This window comes from Pempheris klunzingeri, chromosome 1 (genome assembly GCF_042242105.1).
Source record: "Pempheris klunzingeri isolate RE-2024b chromosome 1, fPemKlu1.hap1, whole genome shotgun sequence".
Lineage (NCBI taxonomy): Eukaryota > Metazoa > Chordata > Actinopteri > Acropomatiformes > Pempheridae > Pempheris > Pempheris klunzingeri.
This window is the reverse complement of record NC_092012.1, coordinates 19,961,717-19,988,274: the sequence shown is the minus strand read 5'-3', so window position 1 is coordinate 19,988,274 and position 26,558 is coordinate 19,961,717. Positions and strand designations below refer to the sequence as shown.

General features: G+C 43.9%; 2 protein-coding genes across 2 annotated transcripts in view; both read right to left on the bottom strand.

The window, feature by feature from the left end:
• ctsba (cathepsin Ba) overlaps positions 1 to 26,558 on the bottom strand; it is a 65,227-nt gene that overhangs the window by 35,190 nt on the left and 3,479 nt on the right. The window lies entirely within an intron of this gene.
• The window catches only part of itsn2b (intersectin 2b), a 28,275-nt gene continuing 4,374 nt past the window's right edge, over positions 2,658 to 26,558 (bottom strand). The window contains exons 2-40 of the mRNA XM_070828885.1: positions 24,237 to 24,378; positions 23,110 to 23,202; positions 22,732 to 22,795; positions 22,432 to 22,619; positions 21,907 to 22,167; positions 21,363 to 21,468; positions 21,114 to 21,250; positions 20,420 to 20,483; positions 19,632 to 19,769; positions 19,403 to 19,491; positions 18,699 to 18,961; positions 18,443 to 18,592; positions 18,149 to 18,289; positions 17,839 to 17,926; positions 17,361 to 17,500; positions 15,916 to 16,097; positions 14,985 to 15,793; positions 14,757 to 14,878; positions 14,395 to 14,652; positions 14,079 to 14,275; positions 12,930 to 12,985; positions 12,632 to 12,798; positions 12,498 to 12,528; positions 12,291 to 12,412; positions 12,067 to 12,163; positions 11,764 to 11,958; positions 8,556 to 8,677; positions 8,266 to 8,372; positions 7,970 to 8,153; positions 7,628 to 7,726; positions 7,374 to 7,457; positions 7,129 to 7,212; positions 6,981 to 7,043; positions 6,409 to 6,558; positions 5,670 to 5,788; positions 5,292 to 5,374; positions 5,084 to 5,167; positions 4,581 to 4,754; positions 2,658 to 4,233 (exon numbers count right to left, since the gene is read on the bottom strand). Of these exons, the coding sequence (XP_070684986.1) occupies positions 4,085 to 4,233; positions 4,581 to 4,754; positions 5,084 to 5,167; positions 5,292 to 5,374; positions 5,670 to 5,788; positions 6,409 to 6,558; positions 6,981 to 7,043; positions 7,129 to 7,212; positions 7,374 to 7,457; positions 7,628 to 7,726; positions 7,970 to 8,153; positions 8,266 to 8,372; positions 8,556 to 8,677; positions 11,764 to 11,958; positions 12,067 to 12,163; positions 12,291 to 12,412; positions 12,498 to 12,528; positions 12,632 to 12,798; positions 12,930 to 12,985; positions 14,079 to 14,275; positions 14,395 to 14,652; positions 14,757 to 14,878; positions 14,985 to 15,793; positions 15,916 to 16,097; positions 17,361 to 17,500; positions 17,839 to 17,926; positions 18,149 to 18,289; positions 18,443 to 18,592; positions 18,699 to 18,961; positions 19,403 to 19,491; positions 19,632 to 19,769; positions 20,420 to 20,483; positions 21,114 to 21,250; positions 21,363 to 21,468; positions 21,907 to 22,167; positions 22,432 to 22,619; positions 22,732 to 22,795; positions 23,110 to 23,202; positions 24,237 to 24,243 (5,667 nt within the window). The 5' untranslated portion in view covers positions 24,244 to 24,378 and the 3' untranslated portion in view covers positions 2,658 to 4,084. The remainder of the gene's footprint in view (positions 4,234 to 4,580; positions 4,755 to 5,083; positions 5,168 to 5,291; positions 5,375 to 5,669; positions 5,789 to 6,408; positions 6,559 to 6,980; positions 7,044 to 7,128; positions 7,213 to 7,373; positions 7,458 to 7,627; positions 7,727 to 7,969; positions 8,154 to 8,265; positions 8,373 to 8,555; positions 8,678 to 11,763; positions 11,959 to 12,066; positions 12,164 to 12,290; positions 12,413 to 12,497; positions 12,529 to 12,631; positions 12,799 to 12,929; positions 12,986 to 14,078; positions 14,276 to 14,394; positions 14,653 to 14,756; positions 14,879 to 14,984; positions 15,794 to 15,915; positions 16,098 to 17,360; positions 17,501 to 17,838; positions 17,927 to 18,148; positions 18,290 to 18,442; positions 18,593 to 18,698; positions 18,962 to 19,402; positions 19,492 to 19,631; positions 19,770 to 20,419; positions 20,484 to 21,113; positions 21,251 to 21,362; positions 21,469 to 21,906; positions 22,168 to 22,431; positions 22,620 to 22,731; positions 22,796 to 23,109; positions 23,203 to 24,236; positions 24,379 to 26,558) is intronic.

The window sequence follows — 26,558 nt, the reverse complement described above, 5'->3', positions numbered from 1 at the left end:
ATTTTTGAGTTCTTTCTTTATGCGTGTGTGTGTGTGTGTGTGTGTGTGTGTGTGTGTGTGTTACATAAGACAGCTGTTCATGTGGTCATAATCAAATCATCCCCATGACTGAGTCAAGTGGAACGGAGGGCCTCTCAGACTCATCCTCCACGCACATGTCACTCTCTCTCTCTCCATACTCTCTTTCTCTGTCTCCATATGTGTTTATTCCCTTCTGTCTCTGTTTTTTTTCTTGTTATGCCTGTAAACTACTCTTATTCTGCTTTACTGCACTTTTCTTTTATACTTTATCTCACTCACCAGCTCCCTGACGACCCTTTGCCTCTACACTAACTGCACCTTTTTTTCTTTTTTTTTTTTGACAGAGAAATCCTATAGGATTATAACTCATGATTTATTTTTGCATGAAAGCTATAAAAAATATACATGAATGAAATATTAAAAGACAAAGGTGAAATATAACTCTAATCTTTTGACAGTAAGGTATGAAATATGTGGTGAGGGAAATATGTGACCCTGCAAACTATTTGGTTATGAATGCTATTGCATGTCCAACAGTTTTTCAGTATTTCAATTCAAATTTAACTCCACAAATATTTAAATGGTGATGCTCATCACAGGTTTGTTTGTTGTAGTTTACAGTGTAAAGTATACATACAGACATACATGACCTTTACACTGACTACATGCAGACATCACTGTCCGCCCGTTTTCATCTCCATACACTTGTCCAGATTGAGCTTTCCACTGACTAGACAAAGTGAAATGAATGCAACACACAAAGACGCTTATTTCAACTCTCTTTCACACAGTCATTAAACAGATACATTCTTTCTTTCACAGGTCACGTCTTACGAGTGGTGCGGTATTATATCCATGTCACATGCTTTCTCTTAGCAGTGCATTTACAGAGAGGTGGTGACATTCAGAAATTTTTTATTCTTGCAATCAGTCATGTAACTAATGTAGCTAAATACTGTGTGGCCATGTTAACTTATTTTACCGTTTGGGAGTTTGTTGGCACCTAAAAATTGAAAACAATATTTGGAGCCATAAATTCAAGGTGTGTAAAAACTTAACTAAAAGACTAAAAACTTTGAAGTCATTTTTTTGGGTTGAGGGGTTTATCCACATCTTTAACGCATGTGTTTTTAAGCAAGCGATACAATAATTACTTACCATGAGTTACCACTATTTCTAACACCACAGTCCCACTGCATTAAATCCATTACTCCCACTGTAGCACTCTGCTACAGAAGGTTGAGTTCAGCTGACTTTGTCAACTCAGTTACGCAGCTGTGTGTGTTGCTGTCAGCCCTTTGCAAAGCCACTCAGTGTGGTTACATAATGACTGTTGCTCCTGTGCACCCAGAGCCAGTGGAGGGTGAAGAAGGACTTAATGAGGTCTATTGGTGCGCACTGACAGCTCCACTCTGAACTTCACAGACTCCGTGACTGGACACCAACAGAAACCTGAAAAATGAAATGAAATCCTAATAATGTTTTTCTCGTTTCACAATGCAGAGCGGTCGTAGTGAGATAAACCCTTTGTCACAAAATATCGTATTTGAAAATAAGAGCAAAGGCCTGTCCTCTGTTGTAACATAATGGTGGGAGACATTGCCTTTTTCTAGTAATGTCAGTCAGATTACTGGTGCTTGAAAGCAATGACATGAAGCTAGTGCTGTGTGTGTTAGATTTTTGTCTAAATGTCAAGTTCAGTGTCCATTCACCACTCATTGGCCTACTGCTGCAAGAGTCTGTAGGTTAACAGAGTTAAATGCCACTTTTCTTTAGCCAGCCAATAATTTGACAGTTTGTTCACTTTTAATGTCTTTAATTTGACTTAAGAAACCCTGATTCAGAGAGCGCCACAAAGAGGCCAAAGTGAGTACAAACAGCAGGTTACAGACTCCAGGCTGACCACACAGACAATCTGGGTTAGAGAGGCCAGAAACTCAGTTAGCACAGCAGCAGTCAGTGCAGAAGGCTGCAGGAAACAGAACATAAAACAATACAAAAAGCAAACGTTAAACACCCCTACACAGTTGAGGAAGGTAGTCCAGTCTATTTGCACATTTTCCACAAATTCAAAAAGAACATTAAAATTAATACAAGACTTAAAAAGAGTTTGTTGATTGACTAAGACAAAAATAATAGGATAAGAGCACAAAACAGCAGGCGTAACAAAATGACTGGTGACCTAATTTTAAGTTTTAGCAAAACCCTTTCAGCATCAACACGTGTCCTGTGAACACATTTTTTAATATTTGACGTCACACAAGACAAACCCAGCGGATACCAACTGACTATCATGGATGACACAGCAAGCAAAGCCGCTCCAAACCTTTGGATCGCCACGCACGCATTAAATTAAGAAATAAATACAACATCCGCTCAGAGTTAGAAAAGAAACAGGATGTAATGGAGTAAAAACAAGGCAGATGACACCAAAAAGTCACTCCACAACATGAATAAAAAGCTTTTGCACACTGTATCCTTAAGTTTTAATGGTGGATATTTAGATTGATAGGGGGCAACTTTTTGAGGCAACAGAGACTGACTATGTTGCCGTCAGTGAGGCTGGGACTGGAGAATGACTTCTGAGAGAATTGAGAATTTCTCTGGCAGGGTAAAAAGTGTACAGAACAAAAATACAAGTGAGCAAATACTGTTTATTACAGCATACAAGCTGCCGATCTGTGTTGCCTCAAAATATTGACATCCGCAGAATCCTCCCCGCAGAAAAGGAGGGCAGGGAGAAGCTGATTCAGGTTTAACGGTGTAGAAGGAAATCAGCAACGCAGCTTTTCACGTCATTTTTCCACAATTGTTTTGCACTCAAACTACTTGGCCTTGGCCGATTTTGCACATGAAAGAAAAAATCTATTTAGACCATTGACAGATTTGAAAGACTAAAAAGATGACTTGCATTAAGGCCACAAGTTCACTCCAAAAGTTGCAGCATCAAGAGCCACCAGCTAAAAGTATTTGTTATGTTACTATATCTTAACTAAATGTTAAGTATGTTTACGTTTCTACACTCCAAGGACACGCACACACACACATGCACACACACAACTCTGTTACAGTGACACAGACTCGACCCAGAACAACACATCCTGAGATCTTCTATCTACAGTAGTAAACTGACTCCAGACCAGAGCTATTGACAAACTTCTCGTTGAGGCGGCTCGACAGAGTCCGCGCTGCGGTTTGTCATTTACCGTTTATGATGCCCTATAATAATGTCACGTTACAGATCAGACAGCCATGAAGCAGATTCTCTTGAGAACCATCAATCGAGTTCTCTTACGAAAAAAAAAGAAATCTTCAACATATACATATCTTATAAGTTAAGTGGAAAAAAAAACACTTGTTACCTCAACTTCAACACACTACATGGCCTTGACAAGACTTGGCAACGTGTGTCTGTATCACTGAATACTTAAAAAGCAACTGGTGGAACTCAGAACTGTCAGAGTCTAGACAGCACAGTAGATAAGACCCTTTATTTTATCCTTTTATTGCTTTATTAGTACTATTAACCTTATTTGAATCTAAACAGTCTTTGTCCAGTTCTATCTCCCTCTCAAAGTTATAAAATGATAACAGCAGAGGACCCAGATTCAGCTTGAGGACACCCTGCATCTCCACTGTTTTCAAAGCCAGGCTGTGGTCCTTCCTTTTAACTCCTTGTACAGTGCATAATGTGCAGATGCAAACAGCTGCACCAGTCATGCTACCCATTTTATCTGACGTCATAAGGCAGAAAAAAAGGGAGATCTGACTTCTATTGGTGGGTTTGGATGATGTTGTTCAGACTCTAATCCCTACTGGAAGATTCAGATGACATCAGAAGAGGTATCATTAGTGCTGGCTGATATTACAATATTATGGCGTGACGTGTGAAACAGTTCAGGGTGTCGTATTTGATATATCTTAGTATGGGGCGTGTCGGGGGAACCATCTGAGTTTGTTTAGGTGACAAAAAGCAGCTTTTTCTTTTTTTATTTGGTTACTCTGCAGGTGGACTATATCCATGGTAGAAGACTCCATTATTATTTCAGTTCATCCTCTGTGGCTATTTGTTGCCATAGAGCTGCAGGTCGAGGCGCACCCACACTTCCCCTGTAGGAACCTCGTGCAGCAGAATACGACGTGTGACTGGTCCCTTGTTCTCAAACTCTTTCTTTATGGTTGCCACAGGAACCTCCGTCCGACCCAGGAAGTCTGGTAGAACAGAGGAAATAGAAAGGAACACTTAATCTGGGATTTTACAGAGTATTAAATGGAAAACAGTAGGCAAAAAAAGCCTTTCAGAGATGTTACAGATTAACTGATCCCCTCTTTGTGAACGCTGGGTGTGTGTAAAGCACTAGAGTATCATGTTAGATGGTAATTTGGCAGCCCCACAACATAATTGTAGCCTCTTGCAATGTGGAACTCTGTATAGGTACTATTACTGATTTTTCTCCCTTCATTTGGCAGCTTTACATTGAAATCAGTGCAAATGAATGGGGGAGTGCAAGGGAAGAAGACATGAAAAGGAGAGAGGAAGAAATGAGAAGGTAACTGACCATCAGGAGAAAACTGGTCTCTTTCAAAGATGGTGATGCAGAGGACGTCCTGGTAAATGTCTCTGATGTGAAACTGACAGTTGAAGTTCCACTTGGGGTTCAGAGTGTCGTTGAGCGTTCTGGACGTGAAGATCTGAGCTCCCATGGTCACTTCACAGTAGGGGTTACTTTTCCCTGGAGGAGGACATGAAAACAGGTGAGTAGAGGGGAATCGAAAAGAGGGGAGGAATAGAAAAGGGGAGTAAGGGGAAGAGGAGAGAAAAGAAGGAAATTAAGAAAGTGGACGAAGCGTGTTCGACAGCGTTAAAGAAGATAAAACACATTATAAAAAGCACTATAATTCTGCGCTATGGAAACAAGCATAGCTGTAGCACAGAGAAGACAGAAAGACCTCTGACTGAGAGTGGATGATGAAAAACAGATTCTCCAACAGCATTTTAAGTTCATGATGTGTTTCCTAGTCCACAGAACTTTAAGGACACCCTGTGTGTCTCCATGCTCACCATTGGGTTTAGCCGCCTTGAGTTCAGTGGCCTCCAAGATAGTTACAAGGAGTCGGCCAATTCCACTAGCCTTCACAGATCGTGCTGCAAACACAAACACACACACACACACACACACACACACACACACACACACACACACACACGTTAACCAAGAGATCATCACATTGGTTGCCATCAATGTGGCTGTGCGAGTGTGGAGACAAACCTTGATAGGCCTTTTCCCTTTTCTTCTTTTCCGTCTCAATAAATTCTTCAGATGCAGCTTTGATCTTCTGCACCCACGCTGTCCTGAAAACACACACACACACACACACACACACACACACACACAGTAATCATAAAGGCCACCTGACACGCCAAATCTGTCTGTGTTTTAGAGCTGTGATGGTATGGATTTTTCTTACTATGGTAAAAAAAAAAAAAAAAAGCGACATGTAACCTAACATGGCGATAACGTATCCCCACCAATGATGCCCCCAGTGATGACAGTAATGAGCTCAACCTATTGTAGGCAGCACATGACCGCGGTACTGCGGTCACTGCCCTAGTGCGTATATGTGTGTATGCGCGTGTGTGCAGCTACCGCTCATTGATGTTGTCGGTCTTGAGTATATAGACTCTGTCGATGTGTGAGATGTGGAAGATGGGCTCATCGCTGGAGGGATCTGGCAGCTTCACCAGAACCTCATTTAGCAGCACAGGCTAAAGGAAATAAAAGATAACACACTGTCAGACGTGGCATCATAAGTGAGTAATGACAAGGAAAAAACACATTTTATAGGAAACTAGAAAGTGCCTCAAAAACAAGTATTATAAATATAAAACGAGTTTGTGTGTGAACATAACGTTGGTGGTACGAATCCCACCTCTAGCATATTTTCTCAAGTCAGCTAACTTGTGGTTTTTTACATTTCTGTTTAGTCAGGTTCTTTGTTTCAGCGCCGTAGGAGCAGCCGCACAAACTGATGCAGCGTCTGGTAGATGTTAAAAATTAAAATGACACAAACGATGAAAACAATAATGAACAGTGAGAGGCTTTTAAAGCCGCTCACATTTCGATGAACAGTTGCTGCCCCTGAGATGACAGTGTTCACTTGTTTCTGGCAGCTGAAGCCTGACTGTTAAGAGTCACGTGCACAAGCGTGTGCAGTCTCAGGATGCGCACTCAGAACACACGCATGTCTGTGCATGGCAGAGTTGTACTGGTCACACATACGCACACACGTGTGTTAATAAATAATTACACAAGAGTATGTACGTTTGTCTTGTCCTCCATGACCCTTCTACCCTTCATGGTTTGTGTGTGTGTGTGTGTGTCTTACCGGCTTGTACATCTTGAGCTGTACGTTGTTCCTGTTGCTGAACAGTTTATCAGGCCCAGACGAGGTGAACTGTTTAGCCGCATGAGTTAAAAGCAGAAAGTCGTTGAAGAGGAACGCCCAGAGTTCCTTGTTGCTCTTTACCTTGTACATCTGAAAAGAAACAAGTGATTTATATGCATAAAGTATATAATATTTCTGATATTTGTAATTTTGTGAATCACTTCCCCTCCACTTTTAACTGCCATAGTCAACTGCATGAGAAGACACAGCTCAAGGCAAAAAGCAAATGTCGAAGTTTATATAACAGCATTTTTCATGGCGAAGTATCATCAGCGCCTGAGATGCTTCTGTCGGCTTTCTGCTCAGACGACCCAGCTCACTGATCTCTGCCGTGAAAGTTTCACTCTGAGGCTTGTAACATCTAACCACGACATCTGGGATCTGACCCGCTAATGTTTCACATTTCATCTGTTTAACTATTTATATTTTCAAATATTCATTCAGTGAAATGAAAAAAAATAGTTAATTTCCCTCCCTGCCTCCACTTTCACAAACGCTGCAGTTTTCCTCACCTTGCCGCTGTGCAGCAGTTTTCTGGGGCCCAAACAGTTGGTGAGGGAGTTAAAGACCAGGTTCTGTTGAAAGAAAGTGACTTAAGAACAATTCATTGAATCTATGAATAATGAACTTGATTCGTTCATTGATCAGGCAGCTTATTACCTCTGCAGCACCGTCACACTGTACGTGGTTCTGAATCCATTCCAGTCGGTCAGAGTTCTCCTTTTCTCTCACGCCCTCATTTACCTGTTTGACACAATAAGTCGGCAGATAAACATAATTCAAATCAAGAGGCAAGACCTTTATTTACCACACTGACTACAGTAAAAAAAAAATATAAGTAACAAATCTGGTCCAAAATGAGTGAATCAGTGAAGAGGGGGAAATGAGTGAGTGAAGAAGTGAACCTGTTGACAAAGTTCTTCTGCCCTCTCCAGAGCTTCTTTCAGAGGACCTCGGTCAGCTAGGCCCTCTGCGGTGCACTCCAGGATCTACACACACACACACACACACACACACACACACACACACACACACACACACACACACACACACACACATGAGACATGAAAAGACAAAACATTCTTTTTATCTAATTGCACACACAGTGAGATCAGTATTTGAACCACTTAACGAGGGGCACATGAGCATGACGGCCTACGTTTTTGATGTGCAGTGGGTAGCGTGTGATCCTCTGCATGGGTTTCAGCAGGAAGCTGGACAGCGGCATGCCTTTACACCTGTAGTCTGTGGCAATTTTCTGATGGGAATAACAGACAATGTTGATAAATGCATTAAGAATCTTGTTTCCACCTTCTAGTATGTGAACGCAGAGACAGAGATGGAGACGGCAGCACAGTATTTCTGTGTTCTATGAACGGAAATATAAGATCAAATAAGATCTGCAGACCAATTAAAAAATGAAACAAATTTTGAAACCCCCCTCTCTGTTTCTGGCTCCACCTCATCCTGTCCTTCACATCTCCACTCCTCGCCCTCCTACCTTGAGGAAGTTCTTGAAGTCCGGCTCGTTGTCGATGCGAGTCTGGAGCAGTGCGGCTCCGTTGATCTGGCAGGAGCAGAAGCGGATGTAGGGCTGCATGTGGGACAGCTCTGCAGCCAGAATATCTCCGATCATCTGCACCGGCATGTTGTCCCCACCCATCTTCTTACGAACACGTAGTGCTCTGCACACGTAGGTGTAGATATACAGAAACAGGCAGCTTTAGAATCCACACAGACACAGCATTAAAACAGCTGCACTCTGCATCTCATTCACTTTGCCCATGTGATATTTACTTGAGAAGCTTAGTGTTGCAGGTCAGCAGTTCCTTCCAGTTGACAAAAATCATGGCCATCTCTGCATCCTTGACCCTCCCCGACTCTAACATGGGCTTATGGAAAACCTACACACACCATGGCAGGAATAATGATGGATTTACAAGCAGTGTCAGATATGTGATCAAGACAACCTCATATCACACACACACATCTCATGCTTATAAAATAATGTGTGTGTTTTGCCACAGCATATATTGTACATGGCCAATTTCTTCTAAACTGTATATATCTATATATGAGTCCATTACCTCCAGCACTATCTGCAAGTCCTCCACGTATCTCTCCTCAGTCTGTATCAGCTCATGGATGTAACCCTGTCTCTTCTTCTCCAGGGGGCTCAGTGAGTCCAGGCTGTTCAGGTCTGCACACCCTGCAGGAGAGGAGGAGCACACAAGTGGGGATTCACATTACTTGTATTGATAGATTCAACCAGTGCACCCGCATCAACAAAACCAAACCATTTCTTAAACCACAGCAACACTTTAGAACTGCATGTACTGCCACCTGCTGGGTGTTTGGACAAGTAAAGCACATGGTGCTGTCGAGTCTGTCTCAAGTCTACGTGAGGCACTGCTGGGACTTTCAGAGAGGAGGAGGGAGACAACACAGGGCAAGTCAAAAGAAGAGGGATGGAAAGGGAAACATGACAGACTAGTCTAGATCAGCACACACACACACACACACACACACACACACACGCACACACACTTACCTGATACAGGGTGCCCATTAGCCCACTGTGAGGGTCCCACACTAGCTGACTGCTGCTCCCTCCCTGACCCTTCTCTTTCCTCTCCCTCTCTTCCCTCCTCTTTATCGTCCATCTCTTCCCAAAGGTTTAGAAAGTGAAATCTGCTCTGTAAAGTCATTGCCGGGACTCTGATTCTCAAGTGTCTTTGTCTTCACTTGCGCTTTCTCAGAGTCAGATTGTACTCGGTCTCTCTTGTATCGTTTCTCCTTCTGTGCCCTTATCTTCTCGTTGCTGGTATCAGACTACAAATTCTCCTGGACCAAATCTGTTTGTACCAAAACAGGAAGGGGAATTCTTTGTTTCTCCTGTCGCAGCCTTTAGACTTTAGACCTTAGACTTTATTTATTGTCCCCAGGGGGGAAATTCTTTTTCACAGCACTGATTCTGCTTGACAAACTGACAGTCAGACAGTAGACATGACAACACAACAACAGCAAACTTAACAATACTTCACAAGACACTTCCCACTACCTTTACACATAGAACAACACCAACAAAGCATACAGCCATAGTAACACTCAGCGGGGTCTGTTGTTCAGGACTGTTATGACAGCAGGAATTAGGCTCCTCCCAAAGCGGGCTCTCCTGCACATCGGAGCCCTGTACCTGTGCCCTGAGGGCAGTGGGGCGAGATGTTCATTCAGTGGATGATAGCACGTGTTCAGAGAGGAAAAAGCCTTTTTTTTTTTTTTTTAAAGTCTGATTGGGAAGAAGACACGAGCTTGTCTAACCATGCATCAGACTGAGCCGGTAACTAAGACAGTTGAAAAGGTTGTTCATGTACCGTATATCTGTCCATCTTAATCATGCGCATATTGTTGACAATATAAACACTGCATAACACACACACATGCACGCACACACACACACACACACACACATTAAGAGGTGAAGACTGATAATAAACCACTTTCTGTCACCTCAAACCAATCTTTATTTTTTTGCTTTTTATTTCAGAATCAGAAAATATATTAAGACACATCTTTAAAAATAGTTACACCATCTTGTACCCCAAATGTTCTGCATATATATTTACAGTCGAATCAGTTGTGCTGACAGCAACTCTTGATGCAGCCTCTGAAAAACTGAGCCCAGTAAGCTGAAACTTAAATGAAAGGAAAAAAAGTGGCAAGTGCTTTAGTAGCAATTTGTTTTCCTTACATGAGGGTTCATCATCAAGAGTTAAGGGTTCATTCATCACAGGGATCTGGGAATTTGATGGAGGTGAGAACAAGACATCTGAGCTGTACTAAAGCATTTCTCACTTCACTTGTTGATGTCGGTGTACCTCAGTGTTCAGACTGGGCACAGGAGTCACAGTGCTCATGTTAAGCTTGCATAGGTTTGGGCTTTTTTTCCTCCACTTGTTGACCTGAAGAAAGTGTATCCACAGTCCTGACAATGATGATCACTATGCTATTTTGTGTGTGACCTGTAGTGAACACTATGAGCAGACATGCATTCATTTTCTGCATAAGCCAAAACATTCAGAGCAGCAGAGGAACAACATTCAGTTAATAAGCAAAGGGGGTGAATTTTAACGCTACATCTCCAAACATCAGTCAAATAAAGATCTAAAGATGTATCTCAAGACTAAAGATTTAAAACTCTTCCTGAGCATTGTTCTTGTTGAACATATCTGTTAATTTATTTCTTCTTCTTCTTTAATATTGAAAAAGTCACTTTCTGCCTTTCTTCAAGCATTTTTTTAAGCCGAGTGCAAGTGTGCCGGTATGGAATTCGCACCATCCGTTGCGTTTCAAAATATTCACAGGGTTGACAGGGTCATTGTTAGTACAAAGAACTTGCATATCAAGTCTGAATATAGACACATCTCTGAGGAGAGACAGAGACATATAGTGGGCTCAATCTAAGCTCAACTCTCAAAATTGGAGAGTAGGAGTGGAAAAAAAAAAAAGATAAGAAGGGAAAAAGAGGCTGATGCAGCGTGAATTAAAGGGGAAAAATAAGTGTCTTGTGAATAGAAACAAAAGGGAAGAAGGACAAGCCACAGAGAGACCCACTACCCCTCTGCTTCAATCACATGATGGTTTTAGTGTCTTCAATTCATAATCAAAACAAGGGGAGAGGAAATCACAAAAAGGCACATAGGCTTTCAACAATTCACAGAGTCTGCACTGACAGTCCTAAGATAGTTTAAGTTTCAGGTCCTGGTTCATTCAAAAAGGCAAACAGGACCTGTTTTTATTGTATCCTATCACTCAAACATCTGTTCACTCTCTGTTTCTCTCTCTCTCTCTCACACACACACACACACACACACAAAAGCTCAATGGGAGAAGTTAGTAGACAGGTCCAGACACTCTGCCCCTTCAGAGCAGTGTGTAATAGTGAGTCTCTCTGAAGTCAGGAGTAGGACAGGAAGAGGAGGTGGAGGAGGAAGAGGACATTCTACCACCCTAGAGGGAGAAAGAGACAGAAGCCAGGGAAAGAAGAGACGGAGAGAGAGAGGGAGGGAAGGAGAAGTAGGGATTGGGGAGGGAGGGAAGAAGAGGGGGAAAACAGGGGAAAAAGGTGAAATAGTCAGTGAGAAGCAAAGATATCCAGATGAGGAGATGGGTGGATGAAAAAATACCAATGATGGTAGATGGAGGTTGCATAGATGAACACAGGGTGAGTATTAGGTCACAGCAGCGTGAAGCAACATGCAAAGCCATGATGGGATGTTTAAGGGATCTACTTACACTGCTGGCTAGGGTCACAGTCCGCTGTGGTCAGTGTGACGTAGTTGGTGGGGAACAGACCTGTAGACCCGTTGACTTCTCCTTTCCACCAATCAGGGTTGTTCTTGTCAAAAACGTTGATCACCTGACCTTTGGAGAAGCTCATCTCATCCCCGTTGGCAGCTGTGTAGTCGTACATGGCTATCACCTGACACACTAAGAGACAAGTGGATGCGTGAGTTATTGTACATTTTATTCACGTGTTTCACGAGAGAGAGTGTGTGTGTGTGTGTGTGTGTGTGTGTGTGTGTGTGTGTTTGTTACCTGGTTGGGGTGCTGGTGTCGACTTGCCGCTGTTGGATCCCAACATTTTGACATGAGCGGCAGGGAACCAGCCTTTCTGGCGCTTTTTACCACGAGCCTGGAGCCAGAAAACAACAAACAAGCATGAACAATGACACTCTGTGGTTCTCTGCGGTTCTCTGTGGTTCTCTGTGGTTCTCTGTTTCACAATAAGGACCCACAGTGAGCAGCAGTTAGATACTGACCTGCAGTTCTCCTAGCCACCAGCCAGAGACATTCTTGCTGAGGATGAGGATGAGCTGGCCATTTTCCAGATTCAGCTGCTCGGGGCCTGTAGAGGAGTGGGCCCTAACCACCTGGGCAATCTCTGTGCACAGAAAAGACAGAAGCGCAACTTTAAGTTTCAGCAAAATGCATTATCGGGAATTGTGCTCCAATGTGAGTCTCTGTACCTGGTTTCTTCTTTCCAGACAAGCTTGATGTCTGAAAAAAAAAAATATATAAATCATCATCTTTATGAACCTTTAGAAGCACTACACAAAAATAGCCTTTCCCGTGTATGTCAGTATGTGTTGCGTGCTCTTACATCCGCCTCTTTAGGTTTGACGTAGTTGCTGGGGAAGAGTCCTGTGCAGTCACCTATAGAACCGTTCCACCACTCCCCCTCTCTCTTGCTCACCAAGATCACGTCTCCCTCTCTAAACGTCAGATCGCCAGGCTCCGGAGACTCATAGGTGTACAACGCCACGTATTCTGGAAAGGATAAGAATATATACACATACAGACTTTATCTAGACAGGTAAACACTGATGAACAGGCACTTAATCTGATTGTGAAGGAAATAAAAATTTCATTGGAAAGTTGAGACAAAAAGTTTACCGTACCCTCAAACTGCAGGCTGTCGCTAGACTCTGAAGCATCGGGAGGGGAGCTTTTCATGCTGTAAACACAGGTACACTACATTACCACTAATTCATCTGTTCCATCTATCCAGTCACCCACAACAGAGGCAAACAGCAAACTACATAAGCAAAGCAGTAACAGCCATGTCCTCCAGCTCCTCCAGGGGGATGCAAGGCATTCTTATGTCAGACAGCGGTATCAGTCCCTGCTGCATGGTCTGGGTCGGTCCTGGAGTCTATGAGTTGAATGTGCTTAGAATACCAGGAGTCATAGAAACACTTTAAGTGGCTCCTTTCAATACGAAAGCAGCAGGGGTTCTTCTCTCCTAAACCGGCAGTCTCATTTGTTTGGTCATTAGCCAAACCTCATGATCAGAGGTGAAGGTTGGAATGTGAACTTGACTGACTGGTAAATAAAGGAGCAGTCTGAAATTATACTGTACGTATAACTCTATGCTGCGGTTTGATTTGTAAGTGTGTGTCACACTCTTAACACAGCAGATTCCTCATCACAGAGGAGGGAAGAAGAACTACCGGCAGCTTAAATAGCTCACATACCACACCTTCAGACTCAGTCACACTCACTGACACAAACATTTTCATGAGACTGATGCATGAAAAAGACTGATAAAAAGGCATCGCAACAGCCACAACATACGTTGGTATAGAACTACTGAGCTTATGTGTGAACTATGACAGCACAAGGGTCAGTGAGATAGCTGCGGTCTACAACTTGAGTCCCATGTTTTTAGCCTAATTTCTGTTCCATTTTGGAAAGTTGACACCATTAAAAGTAGGCATCAGCAGGTCCTGTTTGTGTGTCACTGGTTTATTTTGATACTTAGAAATAGAAAACTTGATGAAGATAATGATATTCTCAGAACGTATAAGTCCCACTGAATCCACACATATTTACTCTACTTCAACAAAATGTGTATCAGCTTAAAGATTCAGCTAAGCCATTAATTTGCCTTCGTGGCTTGTTAGATTTTGACGCTGTCAGTGGGGGCCTCAGAAAGCGCTCCCAAAGCAAATTTATAATCTATAAATGTTGATATTATTACAGAGAGACAAAGCCACTGTCCTCATGGTTTGATTATGAGGAACAAACACGTGTGCGTGAAGACTTACTCTGAACTCTCTTCCTCTCCCAGCAGTGTCACATATGTCTTGGGGAACCAGCCCCGTTCACCATTCAGCTCCCCCAGCCACCAGTTCTCCTGCTGCTCCAACACCTGAATGATATTATCCTTGTTGAAGTTCAGATGGTTGTCTGTCTTAGCTGTCCATGAACACAGGGCCTGGGCCAAGAGGTTACCCACCACCTGCTGGTGGGTGACAGAGAGAAGGACAGTTCAGTGAGAATCTGTATAGGTCCAGAGAATGATCATCATATTGGGCTAATCAAAGCAGTTTTAGAAGATGTCCCACTCTGTGAGCCTCTCACCTGTCCTTGTGTCTCCGAAGGTGCAGGGTTTGGAGAGTGCGTTGGCGTGAAGGCGGATTTTGTCCCCGCTGCCTTGGCAGCCTCGAGGGCATTGGAAAGCTGTGACTGGAGCGGCATTTTAGGAGGAGCAGCAGCAGCAGCAGCATTAGCTGCGCCTGATGGGGCTAATCTCTCGACATAGCTCTCTGGGAACCAGCCCATCTTCCCCAGTTTGCTGCCATATAACCAACCCTCCTCCCGCTCTGTTGTTTCATCGACCTGACAGGAGACAGAGACAAATTTGTACAAGAATAAGTTGTCTGAGAGAATGTTGCAGTAGTATCTTTTGTCAAACCCTTATGAGAGTGCTTTCTGAATCTTACATCGATGACATCATCTGCATTGAAACTGAGCTCTTCGTTGTTTCGTGCAGTGAATGGGTAGAGTGCTTTGTAGGATGTGAGAGCCGCTGACTTCCTGTGTTGTGTGGCCCTGGGTTGCCCACCTAAGGTAGCACATCAGGGAAGATAATGTTAGTTGAGGCTCACAAGTGGCTTTAATACACGAAAAAGGTGTGTGTGTGTGTGTGTGTGTGTGTGTGTGTGTCTTACCCTTCCTCTCCTCCAGTCCTCTCAGCAGAGACGTCAGTTTCTCCTGAATATCCAGCTTCCCAACTCCACTTGGCTGCTGACGAGATGCTTCCTCCTTCCTCTTTCTCTCCTCCTCAGCGTTCCTCCTCTCCTGTTCCTCTTCCTTTCTCTTCCTCTCCTCTTCTAGCCTCTTCCTTTCCTCCTCACGCTTCCTTCTCTCCTCCTCTTGCTGCTGCTGAAGCTTCCTCCTGTCTTCTTCCCTCCTTCTCCTCTCCTCCTCCTCCCTCTTTCTCCTCTCCTCCTCCTCACGCTTTCTCCTCTCCTCCCCATCTCGGACGGCAGCCTGGGCCGCCCTCTGTCTCCTCCTGTCCTCCTCCTCCCTCTCTCTTCTGCGCTCCTCCTCTCTCCACTCCTCCTCCAGCCTCTTCTTCTCTTCCTCCCTCCTGCGTTGCTCCTCCTCCTCCTGCCTCCTCCTCTCCTCTTTCCTCTTCTCTTCCTCCAGTTTCCGTCTCTCTTCCTCTAGTTGCCTCCTCTCCTCCTCCAGCTTTCTCCTCTCCTCCTCCTGCCTCCTTCTCTCCGCTTGCTTCTGCCGCTCCTCCTCTTCCCTTTTCTTCCTCTCCTCCGCCTCTCGTTTCTTCCGCTCTGCCTCCTCCTTTGCTCTGAGCTCTCGTTCGGCCTGGTCCTTGGCGGCCTGGATGAGCGCTTGTCTCTCTCTCTCCTCCTCCTCCCTCCTTTTGGCCTCTCTCTCCTCCTGAAGCCTCCTCTGACGCTCCTCTTCATCCCTCCGCAGCTTCTCCTGCCACTGACGCTCTTTTTCCTCCTTAATACGCCTGTGAGAGGGAGGCAAACATTGACATCACTTTAAAAGTTTGTATAACAAGAAGGAAAAGTCAGTTTTAGCTTCACTGAAATTTGTAGAGCAGCTTGAAAAATCTGTGTGAAAGCAAAATACCTCTGAGCTTCCTCCTCCTCCCTCCTCCTCCTCTCCTCTTCTTGTTGTTTCCTCTCCTCTTCCCTCTTCCTCTTCTCCTCTTCCTGCTCCTTCTTTCGAATCAGTTCACGCCGTTTGTCCTCTTTGATGCTGCGCAGTTTCTCCAGCGCCGCCTGTTGTTTTCTCTGGCTCTCTCTCAGTTCCTGATGCACACAGAGAAACACGACTTTAGTAGCAAACAGAAAGATTTGTGAGTGAACTAAAGAACGAGCTGATGGGACATGAGGGGCTGATAAAGGACTGACACAGCATGCACAAGCACATGGCATTCACATGGGTGTCAATTTGGAGCAGGGTGTGAGAGACAGAGAGAAGAAAGAAAATAGAAAGTACATGAGCACAGACAAGAGGTCAAGATGACAGAGAAATATGAACAGAGTAATGACCAATAGAAAAAAGAAGAGAGGAGGTGAGAGATAAAAGAGACCTAAAGTGAAAACCTTTAGTAGGAGGAAGAGGTTACGGAGGCAGGCCAGCAGACAGAGGGCAGCCTGAAGCATTGAGTCCTGAGCACCCACATACTGTAAAGTTGGGGACAAGAGATGGATGAGAGGGAAGATAGGGGAAGGAGGAGTAGAGTCCAGCGTGGGAAAAACAAAAGAAGAAGGGATAATTTCCAAAAGAAAGGAAGGGAAGAGGGGAATAAGAGTAAAAGGGTAACAAAGGAATGAAATCAGTGTCAGAAGAAAGAAGGTTATGATGGAAAGGAACGACTGGAGGAGGAGACAAGAAGAGGCATCAAGGGCCAAGCTGCAGTGGTAAGAATGTAATAAAAACAGAAATTGCAAACAACTTACATAAGTTATATAAAAGTAGGCAAACAGCATATGAAGGTGTGAAGTTGAGTCTCTAAGCACAACAACTTCTGTACTGAAGTTTCACTTTGCCAGTCATTTAATGCACAGTCACAGGTCACTTCTGCAGGGACGGCGCTCATGCTGTCACACTCAGTCATCACCATCATCAGTGTCAACTGATACACTTCACATTGTCTGCGGTGTGAATAGATCCAGCAATGTGACTGATAAAAACACAGTCCAGCAGAGAATCTTGGTCTATATTTGTTTGGTGTGTCACCTGCAGACTCTGCCACAGGCACTAGTGGCCTCAGGTAAAATTAATGTATGAACAAATTCATAAACCAATGACCTTGTGTTTCTGGTGAAGTATTTTGCCTACCAAAACAGCTCTGCAAAACAGTCAAACTGAAACGAAGACAAAGTACTCTATGTGTCTATTCTTTAGTTTCCTCCATTTTAATATGACCAAGATACAATGTGACACGACTAGAATGTAACCCATTCTACAGGCTGGCAAACCTGTGCACATGCTCCAGGTGAAATGTTGTGTAAACTCGTGCCAAGATAGTTTTGATGTTACATATTGTACTTGTAATCAAGTCTTACCTGCATATCTTTGTTGTACTGGTCCATCTCTGACAGTTTGGCAGCAGTCTCTTTCTCTAGAGCTTCCAGCTGGTCTCGCAGTTTCGAACATGTCCCTTTTTTCTCTGAAGCGCTCACCTTCAGGGTGGAAGTGGTCGATACTACAAACACATGAAATATAGTTAAACTCCTCAGACTCTCCCAGGTGAAGATCATTAGTAATAAGGATATTTTCATGCTTTTTGCTCGATATTTCCATTTTTGTAGTGGTTTGTTGTATTATACTAAATAAATCCACATACTGCATTAATATAGAGCATATTTATTCTGAATTCACTGTGACATAACTTTCCAACTTGCTGATCAAACGCTGTGTCAAGTGGTGTGTGTTTTTTTTTTTTTTTTATCTAGCATCTAGCCAGCAGTCTACTTCTACTGCTGCTGTAATATGTTGTTGTTGTGGTTGCTGAGTTCTTTTAAGACATCTATCAATACAAACCCGGCAGGTTATTCAGAGCCATGTTTTTGAGTTTCTCAGTCAGTCTCTTCTGCTCCGGAGTCAGCTGGGACAACTTCCTCTGGAACTCCTGACCGAGAGGAAATGCATCAGAAGGAACAAGACATGCATCATTGGAGGAAAAGATTTGGGAAAACATAAATGCAGACTGTCTCGTATCAGACACTTAAATGGCAGATAACACAAAACGACTCTGCTTCAGTGGAACAGTGCTAGAAAAACACGTGAACAACTGAGCTGAAATCAAAAACAGAACACACACACATACACACACACACACACACACACACACCTCCAGCTGTTTCTGCAGTTTGTTAATGTCCTGCTGGCGTGTCTCGATCCTTTGTTTGGTCAGATCCACATCTGTCTTCTGATGCTTCTTCTTGTTGTTAACGTCACGCAGCCGGTCTGAGATCTGACGATGTTTGTTACCCTGAGGTAGAGAGAAGCAGAGAGTCAGACAGAGAGGATGACAGAAACTTTACAAGCTCTCCTTAATGTGTGCATGTTAGGTGATAAAACAAGTGGACAGACAGAGGCACATACTGTATGTCTACTGTCTACGTGCATGCTCTTCACTACGCACCACAGCCTCCAGCTCCATCTCCAGGCTCCTTTTCTTAGCTTTCAGTTTGATGATATCATCCTGCTCCTGCTCCCTCTTTATCTGGAGCTCTCCTCGCCGCCTCCTCTCCCACTCCTCCTTCCTTTGGCGCTCAAGCTCCCGCTGTGCAGCCTGGAATGACCCCACAAAGGACACTGATGTATATAAAAACACTCTGCTGCAACTTTCAAGGAGGAAACATTCATACTTGTACACACAGCTTCTACAGGTACCTCACCTCTTTTCTCTCTATCTCTCTCTGTCGCTCTTCTTCTCTCTGCCTCTCCAGCTCCCTCTGTCGCTCCAGCCTCCTCTCCTCCTCTTTCTTCCTCCTCTCCTCGGCCTCCCGAGCCTCCCTCTCTCTCCTCTCTTGTGCCTCTTTCTCCTTCTGAGCGCGCCGCTCCCGCTCCCTCCTCTCCGCCTCCTGCAGAGCCAGTCGCCTTTTCTCCAGTTCTGCATTCCCTCGCTCTAGGTTAGCTTTGAATTTATCCTCGAAAGAATCTGAAAACACACAAAAAAATTTACTCTCACTTACTTTGCTTGAATGAATAAAGATCTTAGAGAAGGTCTGAGAAGACGTGGGTAGAATTGTACAGTCTAGGATTTGTTGGTGTCTCAAAAAGTTGTCTTTTGTAAAATTTTGTAAAATTACATATTTAAGTCTATTTGTTCTCCTATTTGTTACATGTGTATGATCATTTTCCTTAAATTCCGATCATTGTAAGCCTGTGGTGAAATAGTTTAACATCTCCCATCTGGCAACGCTGCATGTCAGCTGCACAGACGTGAGCCATAGCCGATCGACTGCGCTGAGTGATCTTTGGTTACTGGGTACCGTTTCGGCCTCATATAGTATAAAACACAGACAACAAGACTGAACATGACGCAGCAGTTAAATAACAACCAGGCAAACACTCTGTGATTAGGGTCGTGTGTACTGACAGTTGGCTTTGGCTTTCTGTGGAGGTTCTATGTCCAAGTCATCAGTCTGAGCTGCATAGAGAGAAGAGCTGGATCCATTCACTGCTCCCCTGCAATGTAGATGTAAGATAAGTTGTTTGAATACCCAATGATTCAAATATCAAATAAGCATACACATTAACTACACATTATTTACTGTGCAGGGTATTTGTAGTGCTGTTCATAAATTGAGTCACATGTGTCCACCCACCTTCGTGAGGGTGGTACCAGCTCAGCTGGCAGCGTCAGCGGCAGTGGTTGTCCCCACTTAGCCATGTCCACGAGATGCATTGCCAGGATAAACTCCTCAGCTTTTAGCTTGCCGTCCTTATCCACATCAGCCAACGTCCTGCGGGACGGTTACAAATTGGAGGTGCAAGGTTCTTACATGATTTTATACTACCAATATTACCTCTGAATGCAGCAGAATTACATACAGGGTGGGGAAGTACCAAAAAGACAACGAGGAAATATTTTGCACCCCGAGAGAACCAATCTCTTCAATGTGATTACAACTCTGTGTTCATCAGCTCTTTATCACAGTAATCTTAGACTATTGAACTCTCTTGTTAAGGTTAGCAACTAAACTTCTCAGCTACCCATGGATCCTGATCCAAATTGGCATCACGTCCCCCTATAGGGACAACATGATTACAACACCTATACTACTAAATAAAACAATCATTAGTTTCAGCCTTACACAGCATATGGTCTATAACATACTGTGTAAAGGCACACATTTACTGTCTGCTGACCAACCAAGGAGGTTCTTAGGATCCTGCTGTGTGATGCCACTAAGGTTCATTTGCATACAAAAAACAATGTTATTTCCTTGTATTTCCCACTATTACAAACACATATTACCTTAACAAAACAATGGACTATTGTCATACCAGCTAAATTGGAATGAAGTTTTTTTTCTGGCTTTGGCTCTTGAACACATCACTGTAGCAATCACAAGACATGTACAGACACATACAAACACACAGATATTCTCACCAGATGGAAGCCAGCTGTGTCTGAGTCAGCATCGTGGTTGCCATGGCATTTCTCACCTGCTGACCTGGCAACAAGAGCGACAAATGTCAGAGAGTGAATAGTCCACTCATGTGAGCGTGGTGGAGAGAGGAAGAGGTCAAGTGTGTACTGACAGCTCTCGTCCACCTTGTGTAAGAAGTATGGAGCAACTATGAGATTGGACCTCAAAAATAAAAGTCCTTTATGTAATGTGCTGGACTGCACATAATGTGCACAGTCACACTGATGAAATCATCTGCAAGTTGTCGATAGTGAAAGAGTGAGTGCGTGCACGTGCATGTACAATTGTTGTTTGTCTGTATCATGACTATTTCAAGAGAACAGGTCCGGCAAGGCTTGCAGCAACAGAATGAAAAGGCAAATGCATACTTGGCAGAGTGTGTGTGTGTGTGTGTATTGAGAAACTGCCCGTGTGTCTGAACACACCCAAAGCCTCCACTTCCTTGCCTTAGCTAGGGTGAGCTAAGGCTTGACACACAGAAAGAAAGAGGGAGGCAACTGTTATGAAATCATCAGGGACTGTTGTTCATGGACATCCACGCCTACATTCCACACATAGTTTGATTTTGTATGACCTCGCACTATTCACGCACTATTCACACACACACACACACACACACACACACACACACACACACACACACATACACCGTACCAGTGAGGTATCCAGTCATCTGTTTATCCAAGCTGTTGAACTGCTGTCTGTATTTGAGTCTGGAGGCATGTGGCACAGCCCAGTCACTGGAACTAGTAACCATGGGGGACATCAGAGAGGGGGATGAGGAAGTGGAGCTGAAACACAAACTGGTGGTGACTCAAAAATACAAAGCTGAACGCACCACACTTAAGGATGTCTAGTGGGTTTTTGCACTAAGTGTGAAAAGGGGAACTTGGTAAGTGCTACCTGCTAGATCCTAAGTCAAGCAATGACGAGGCCTTGTTTATACCAGCGGCAGCACCAGAGGAGAGTCCTACTGGGGAGGCGTAGGAGGATGCAGAGAAAGGTAGGCCTGACAACACAAAGCACACACACATATCCATTAAATACTTTCCAATAATTATCGGCAACATTATGATTACATTTGATTGTAGCTACTTATCACAACCATAAAACCTTGATGCTGTCCCCCCCCCCAACATAGTTTTCAGAAAGGGGGGGGGGGGGGTGTCAGTGATATACTATCATCTAGCCACAGCTCTACCCTTGTCAAGGACAGGGAGACTATTTGTATGGTGATGAGACAGAGACACCTGACTCTGCAAAAACAGGCCAGGATTAATTCCTTTTCTCCTCAGACTACAGAAATATTTCATCACCTGCACTGTGCTGCAAGCATATAGAATATCTACTCCTTCCTGCTGGCTCTCTTTTTAATGCACTGATGAATACACAGTAGCGCAGCAAAGAATAGCCATAAATAAAGGTTAGAAATGAAAGTCATCTGTACCAGTGGCCAAAGGTCCAGCTGGGATTGGCTGGAGAATTCCCATGGTGCCATTTGGCAGGGTGGAGTTTCCCACAGTGGGCATCAGGGGCCTGGTGGGGGTGGAGACTATTAGAGGACTCAGGCCTGTTGCTGTAGGAACCAAATGAGTGAGGCCTGTCATTGATGCCAAAGGTGATAGTCCAGGGGTTGCCATGGAGATAGGAGTCAACATGGCGAGGTTTGGTCCGGACATCATGGACATGCTGGACACAGAGCCCATACCTACGACACACACACACACACACACACACAAAAAGGTAAAGCAGTTAGATGATGGGGCCACAGTCAGAGCTCATCTATGGAGACAATCAGTCACACACATTTTATATTTGCTTGTCGAAAAATCCCAAAATGACATTTACACCTTTTAATGTACATGGTTTTTTGTGTTGTTACTTTTTTATTTATGGTTGTGACAAATGTTCACAGTTGCAGACAGTTAATTTCCAAACTGACATCCACATGCAGTAGATGATAACACTGTACCATAAGCTGGGTTGGTCATGGCAGAGGTGGGGTTATTGAGGCTCGGACCAGGCACTGGAGGCTGCTTCATGATGATTGGCAGTGCTGAGGGAAGCTGTGTACCCTGGAGTTTTAGCTTTATGAGCTTCATTGCTATGGAAAACTCCAACCTGTCCATCTTCCCATCTTTATTCATATCAGCCAGAGCCCTGAGAGAAAGAAGAAAACAGAGAGACATTGAGAAGTGTCACGATACTGGGCTTCAAGTAGAGATTTCAGTGAATACTTCCAGAAAACCCATCGTGTGTGTGCGTTTCTCACCAAATCTCAGCCAGCACTGAGGCAGGCAGCCCTGATTGGAGGAAAAACTTCCTTGCCTGCTCCCCTACAGAAAGAGACAGACAGGAAAGATACAGAGAAACACAAGAAAGTTGAGATTCTCCAGAATTCAAAACTGAAAAATGATATACAGTATGTTCGTTGCCTCACCATGTCAACAATATTTGAGTGTTTTTCATAGCTACTTATATTTACATGTGCCTGTGTATTGTTATAGCATTGGGGAATCACTGTGCTTCATACAGATAATGGCTGAAGGACGTGTCATGGTGAACTTGCATTATGAATATACTGGCAGGGAAATCACTGAGCATGACGCATCAACAGTCTGTGCAATGATATATGAGATAGTGTGTGCACCTGAGACATATCCCATTGATGGGGAAAGGGTGTCAAACTTCTGATCATGTTTGTCCCTCTCCTCTGGAGAGATCGCCCATATGCTTAGACCACCTTGAGAGAAAGAGAAGGAGGCACAAGGACAGAAAAATGTAAAATACTGAGCGAAGCATCGGACATAAGACATACCCATTATCATTTGATGAATTATCAGCTGCTGCTTGTTCGAAGAAGCAGAGTTATTTCACACTGCTAAATAAATACAGATTTTTTCTATCTATAAATGTATCCGATATGAGGGATTGACTGATCTGAGTTTGACTGAGCAAACCTGCTCCTCTAACAGGCTCCAGGCTGTTTTACCTTCTCACTGTTGAAATAAATCACATAGGCGCAAACACACGCACGCACACACACACACACACACACACACACACACACACACACACACACACACACACACACACACACACACACACACACACACACACACACACACACACACACACACACACACACACACACACACACACACACACACACACACACACACACACACACACACACGTGACATGAGGGAGAATCTAGCCAGCCTCAGTGGCAGTGAGGAGTTGAGTTATTGACAAAGTGATAATGAAGCGTAGCGTTGCTGTGTCACTTTGTTCGGACAGAAGGGCGGAACAACACTTGTATTTACCCAGCCATGGCTGACTACACATCAGTGTTTACTCCACAGTCCATCAGCAGGCACAGTGAGTGGACAGCTGACTTCATCATAACAAAATATACTTCCTGTACATTTAGTCTTGTGACTGGCACTATAAACAGGAGCTATAGCACGAGAAAACATCAACATGACCACAGAGCGCAACAACTGTACTAAATAAGGACTAAACGCAAGCTGGTCCAGAGAAGGAACTCACACATTACTAAAACTATCTGTATTCAGACAGATACATGTGCAGCCACACACACACACACACACACACACACACACACACACACCAAACTGGGAATTATCACTAGGACTGACACTGTGTCGGTCTCAGCAGATCTGCAAAATCAAACAACCCACACACACATGCCCACTTCTGGTCCCCCCCCCCTCCTTCACACACCCATTCACACACAAACTGCAGTGGTCTTACCATTCATATTTGCAGGTGGTAGAGACAGCGAAGGGGGAACTCCTGGTGGCGTCCTCAGCTACTGCTCACAGCCATCTGCAAAACACACAGTCACAGCCCAGTCATCAGTCAGTACTGCAGCTGAGACAGGACCGTGGAGTCACTGAGAGGAGGGAGAGAAAAAAGGGCAGACCAGGAGAGAAACAGAGACAGAGAGACACATTCTGGTCAGTCAGCAGAGTCAAACAGGGCTCCTCCTGTTCTCAGGAGCACTCTTGGCCATGTCCCAAAGCTTTTAAACTACTGGGACATGTTCCAATACTATCCACACTCACTCTGTAGTGGCCAGAGAGCAGATCAACGCTTAATAGATGGTCTTCTCTACAGATGCTGCGTTCATGTTCATCCTTTAGCCCACTGCAAACACCATCAATGGGTTACCATGAACAAGAGAAACACTCAGTAATTATCCGCTGTTAAACCCTGTTTGACTGTAGCACGCCATGTGGTTTTACTTCAAAACACACTGACGCTAAATTGACGCTGGCATACAGCTGAGGCTGATGGAAATAGCATTTGTTTGCAGGTATTTGGTCATTAATTAAAATATTGGTAAAGTAACATTTTGTCCTGATGATGAAAAGTCTGAGGATCGCCATGGTCAGTAGGATTCTTCCACTGGGAACTTTGAATGTCTTTGCAAAATGTTTATGGCAATCCAACTGACAGCAGTCGAGATACTACCAAAGTGGTGGACAGTCCAACCCACATCCAAGCAGCTCTAACCTCCCCCCTCCACCACCACCACCACCACCTGTGATCATGGCTTTCTCAATATTTGTTGCATCATGCTTTAGACCCATTGTTGTTGAGTCATGTACATGCAAAGCAAGTGTGGAAATGGAGCTGCCGTTGCATAAACTTGTACTTCTAAAAAGGCGTTTCTCTATTCTATTTAATACATTTTATCAATGTGCTAAAATAAGTGGTCTGATGACCGAGCCAGCTAGCTAGTCAGCTGGAACACTTTGCTGATCCATTATACATTTTTCTATTTTTCTCTGTGTTTCTTTAATATTACTCGGGATGGTTGGGAGGAGATTTGTGGTCAGTCACAGCATAGTAAACGTACTAACAGGCTAAAGACCAGTAACTTATATCATGCTGAGTTACCAGCATATTTATAGGTCTCATTTGTGACTGTAGAACTGTTCCGCCTGTTGAAATACAGCCAACACATGACCACCTTGTTTAGATATTAAACAGTTTTTTGCCGTGGGATGAATAGTGTTAACATTTGCTTCAGGAGGTCGCAGCACCGAACAGATAAACACGTGAACTTATGACGACTAATTTCAAGCATTTGATTTAAACCACTGCTGTAAATGCAAGTAAACATCTAAAACAAATCTAAGTTTGTCTTTAATTCTCTTTCATGCGTCTCAGTTGGGGACACTGAGTCAGACTATCATGTTGGCTCTGCAGCTTTCATAATCACTTGGTTACTGGCGTGCTGAACACCTGCTTCCCCCACGACTATCTGTCCCATCAGCCAGTCAGTCTCATATGATCAAGTCGGAGGAGGAAAAGGAGGAGAGAAATTCCAATCTGTCTGCTCAACACTTCCTGCCCGGTAACCCACAGACACAAGCATTTCCTCGTGCAGCGTCAGTTGACAGGAAGTGATCATGGATTTTGGCATAGGGACGGCTTTGATGTCCAGAAAATATAAAATCACAGTCAGAGCCAGGGCTGGGACTGGAATTCCAGATTGACGAGTGATTTTTAGGAAGCAAAATTACTCATCTCTGACTTGTCTGCTGATGTGAGCTTAGTGAAACGAGAACATGAATGAGATAAAGGGTGTGTGTAGGTTCTGTGAATGTGGCCTGGCCAGTGCTCTCACAAGGGCAGAGAACAGCAAGGAAGTGCTAATCTACTGCCTGCCATCTGTCGCTCTCCTTCTCTCCTTCTGTACTTCAGCCTCTTCTGTCATGCTCGTGCTTCCAGTTTCTTCCCTAATTATTCTCTTTTACTCTCCCCTTCTCCTTCAAAATGAGCCTTTAGTAAAAACACTGGAGCATGGGTGTTTTCATATGAGACTTCTCCCATTAAGAGGCATTTGGTAGGAAGTCATGTTTGCAGCAGTCCCAACACAGAAACAGGAAGACAGCAGTAGATGACCACAGATGTCGGGTTACTATTTAGTTAAGGACATGGATTATTTAACTAGTTGGAAAAAATGCCACAGCTATGGACTCAGTTAACACAGTTTTCTGCACTAACTGTGTAACCGTGATGGAGCCTGGCCAGTGCGGACCTATTCCTTTTTGTATATACTAT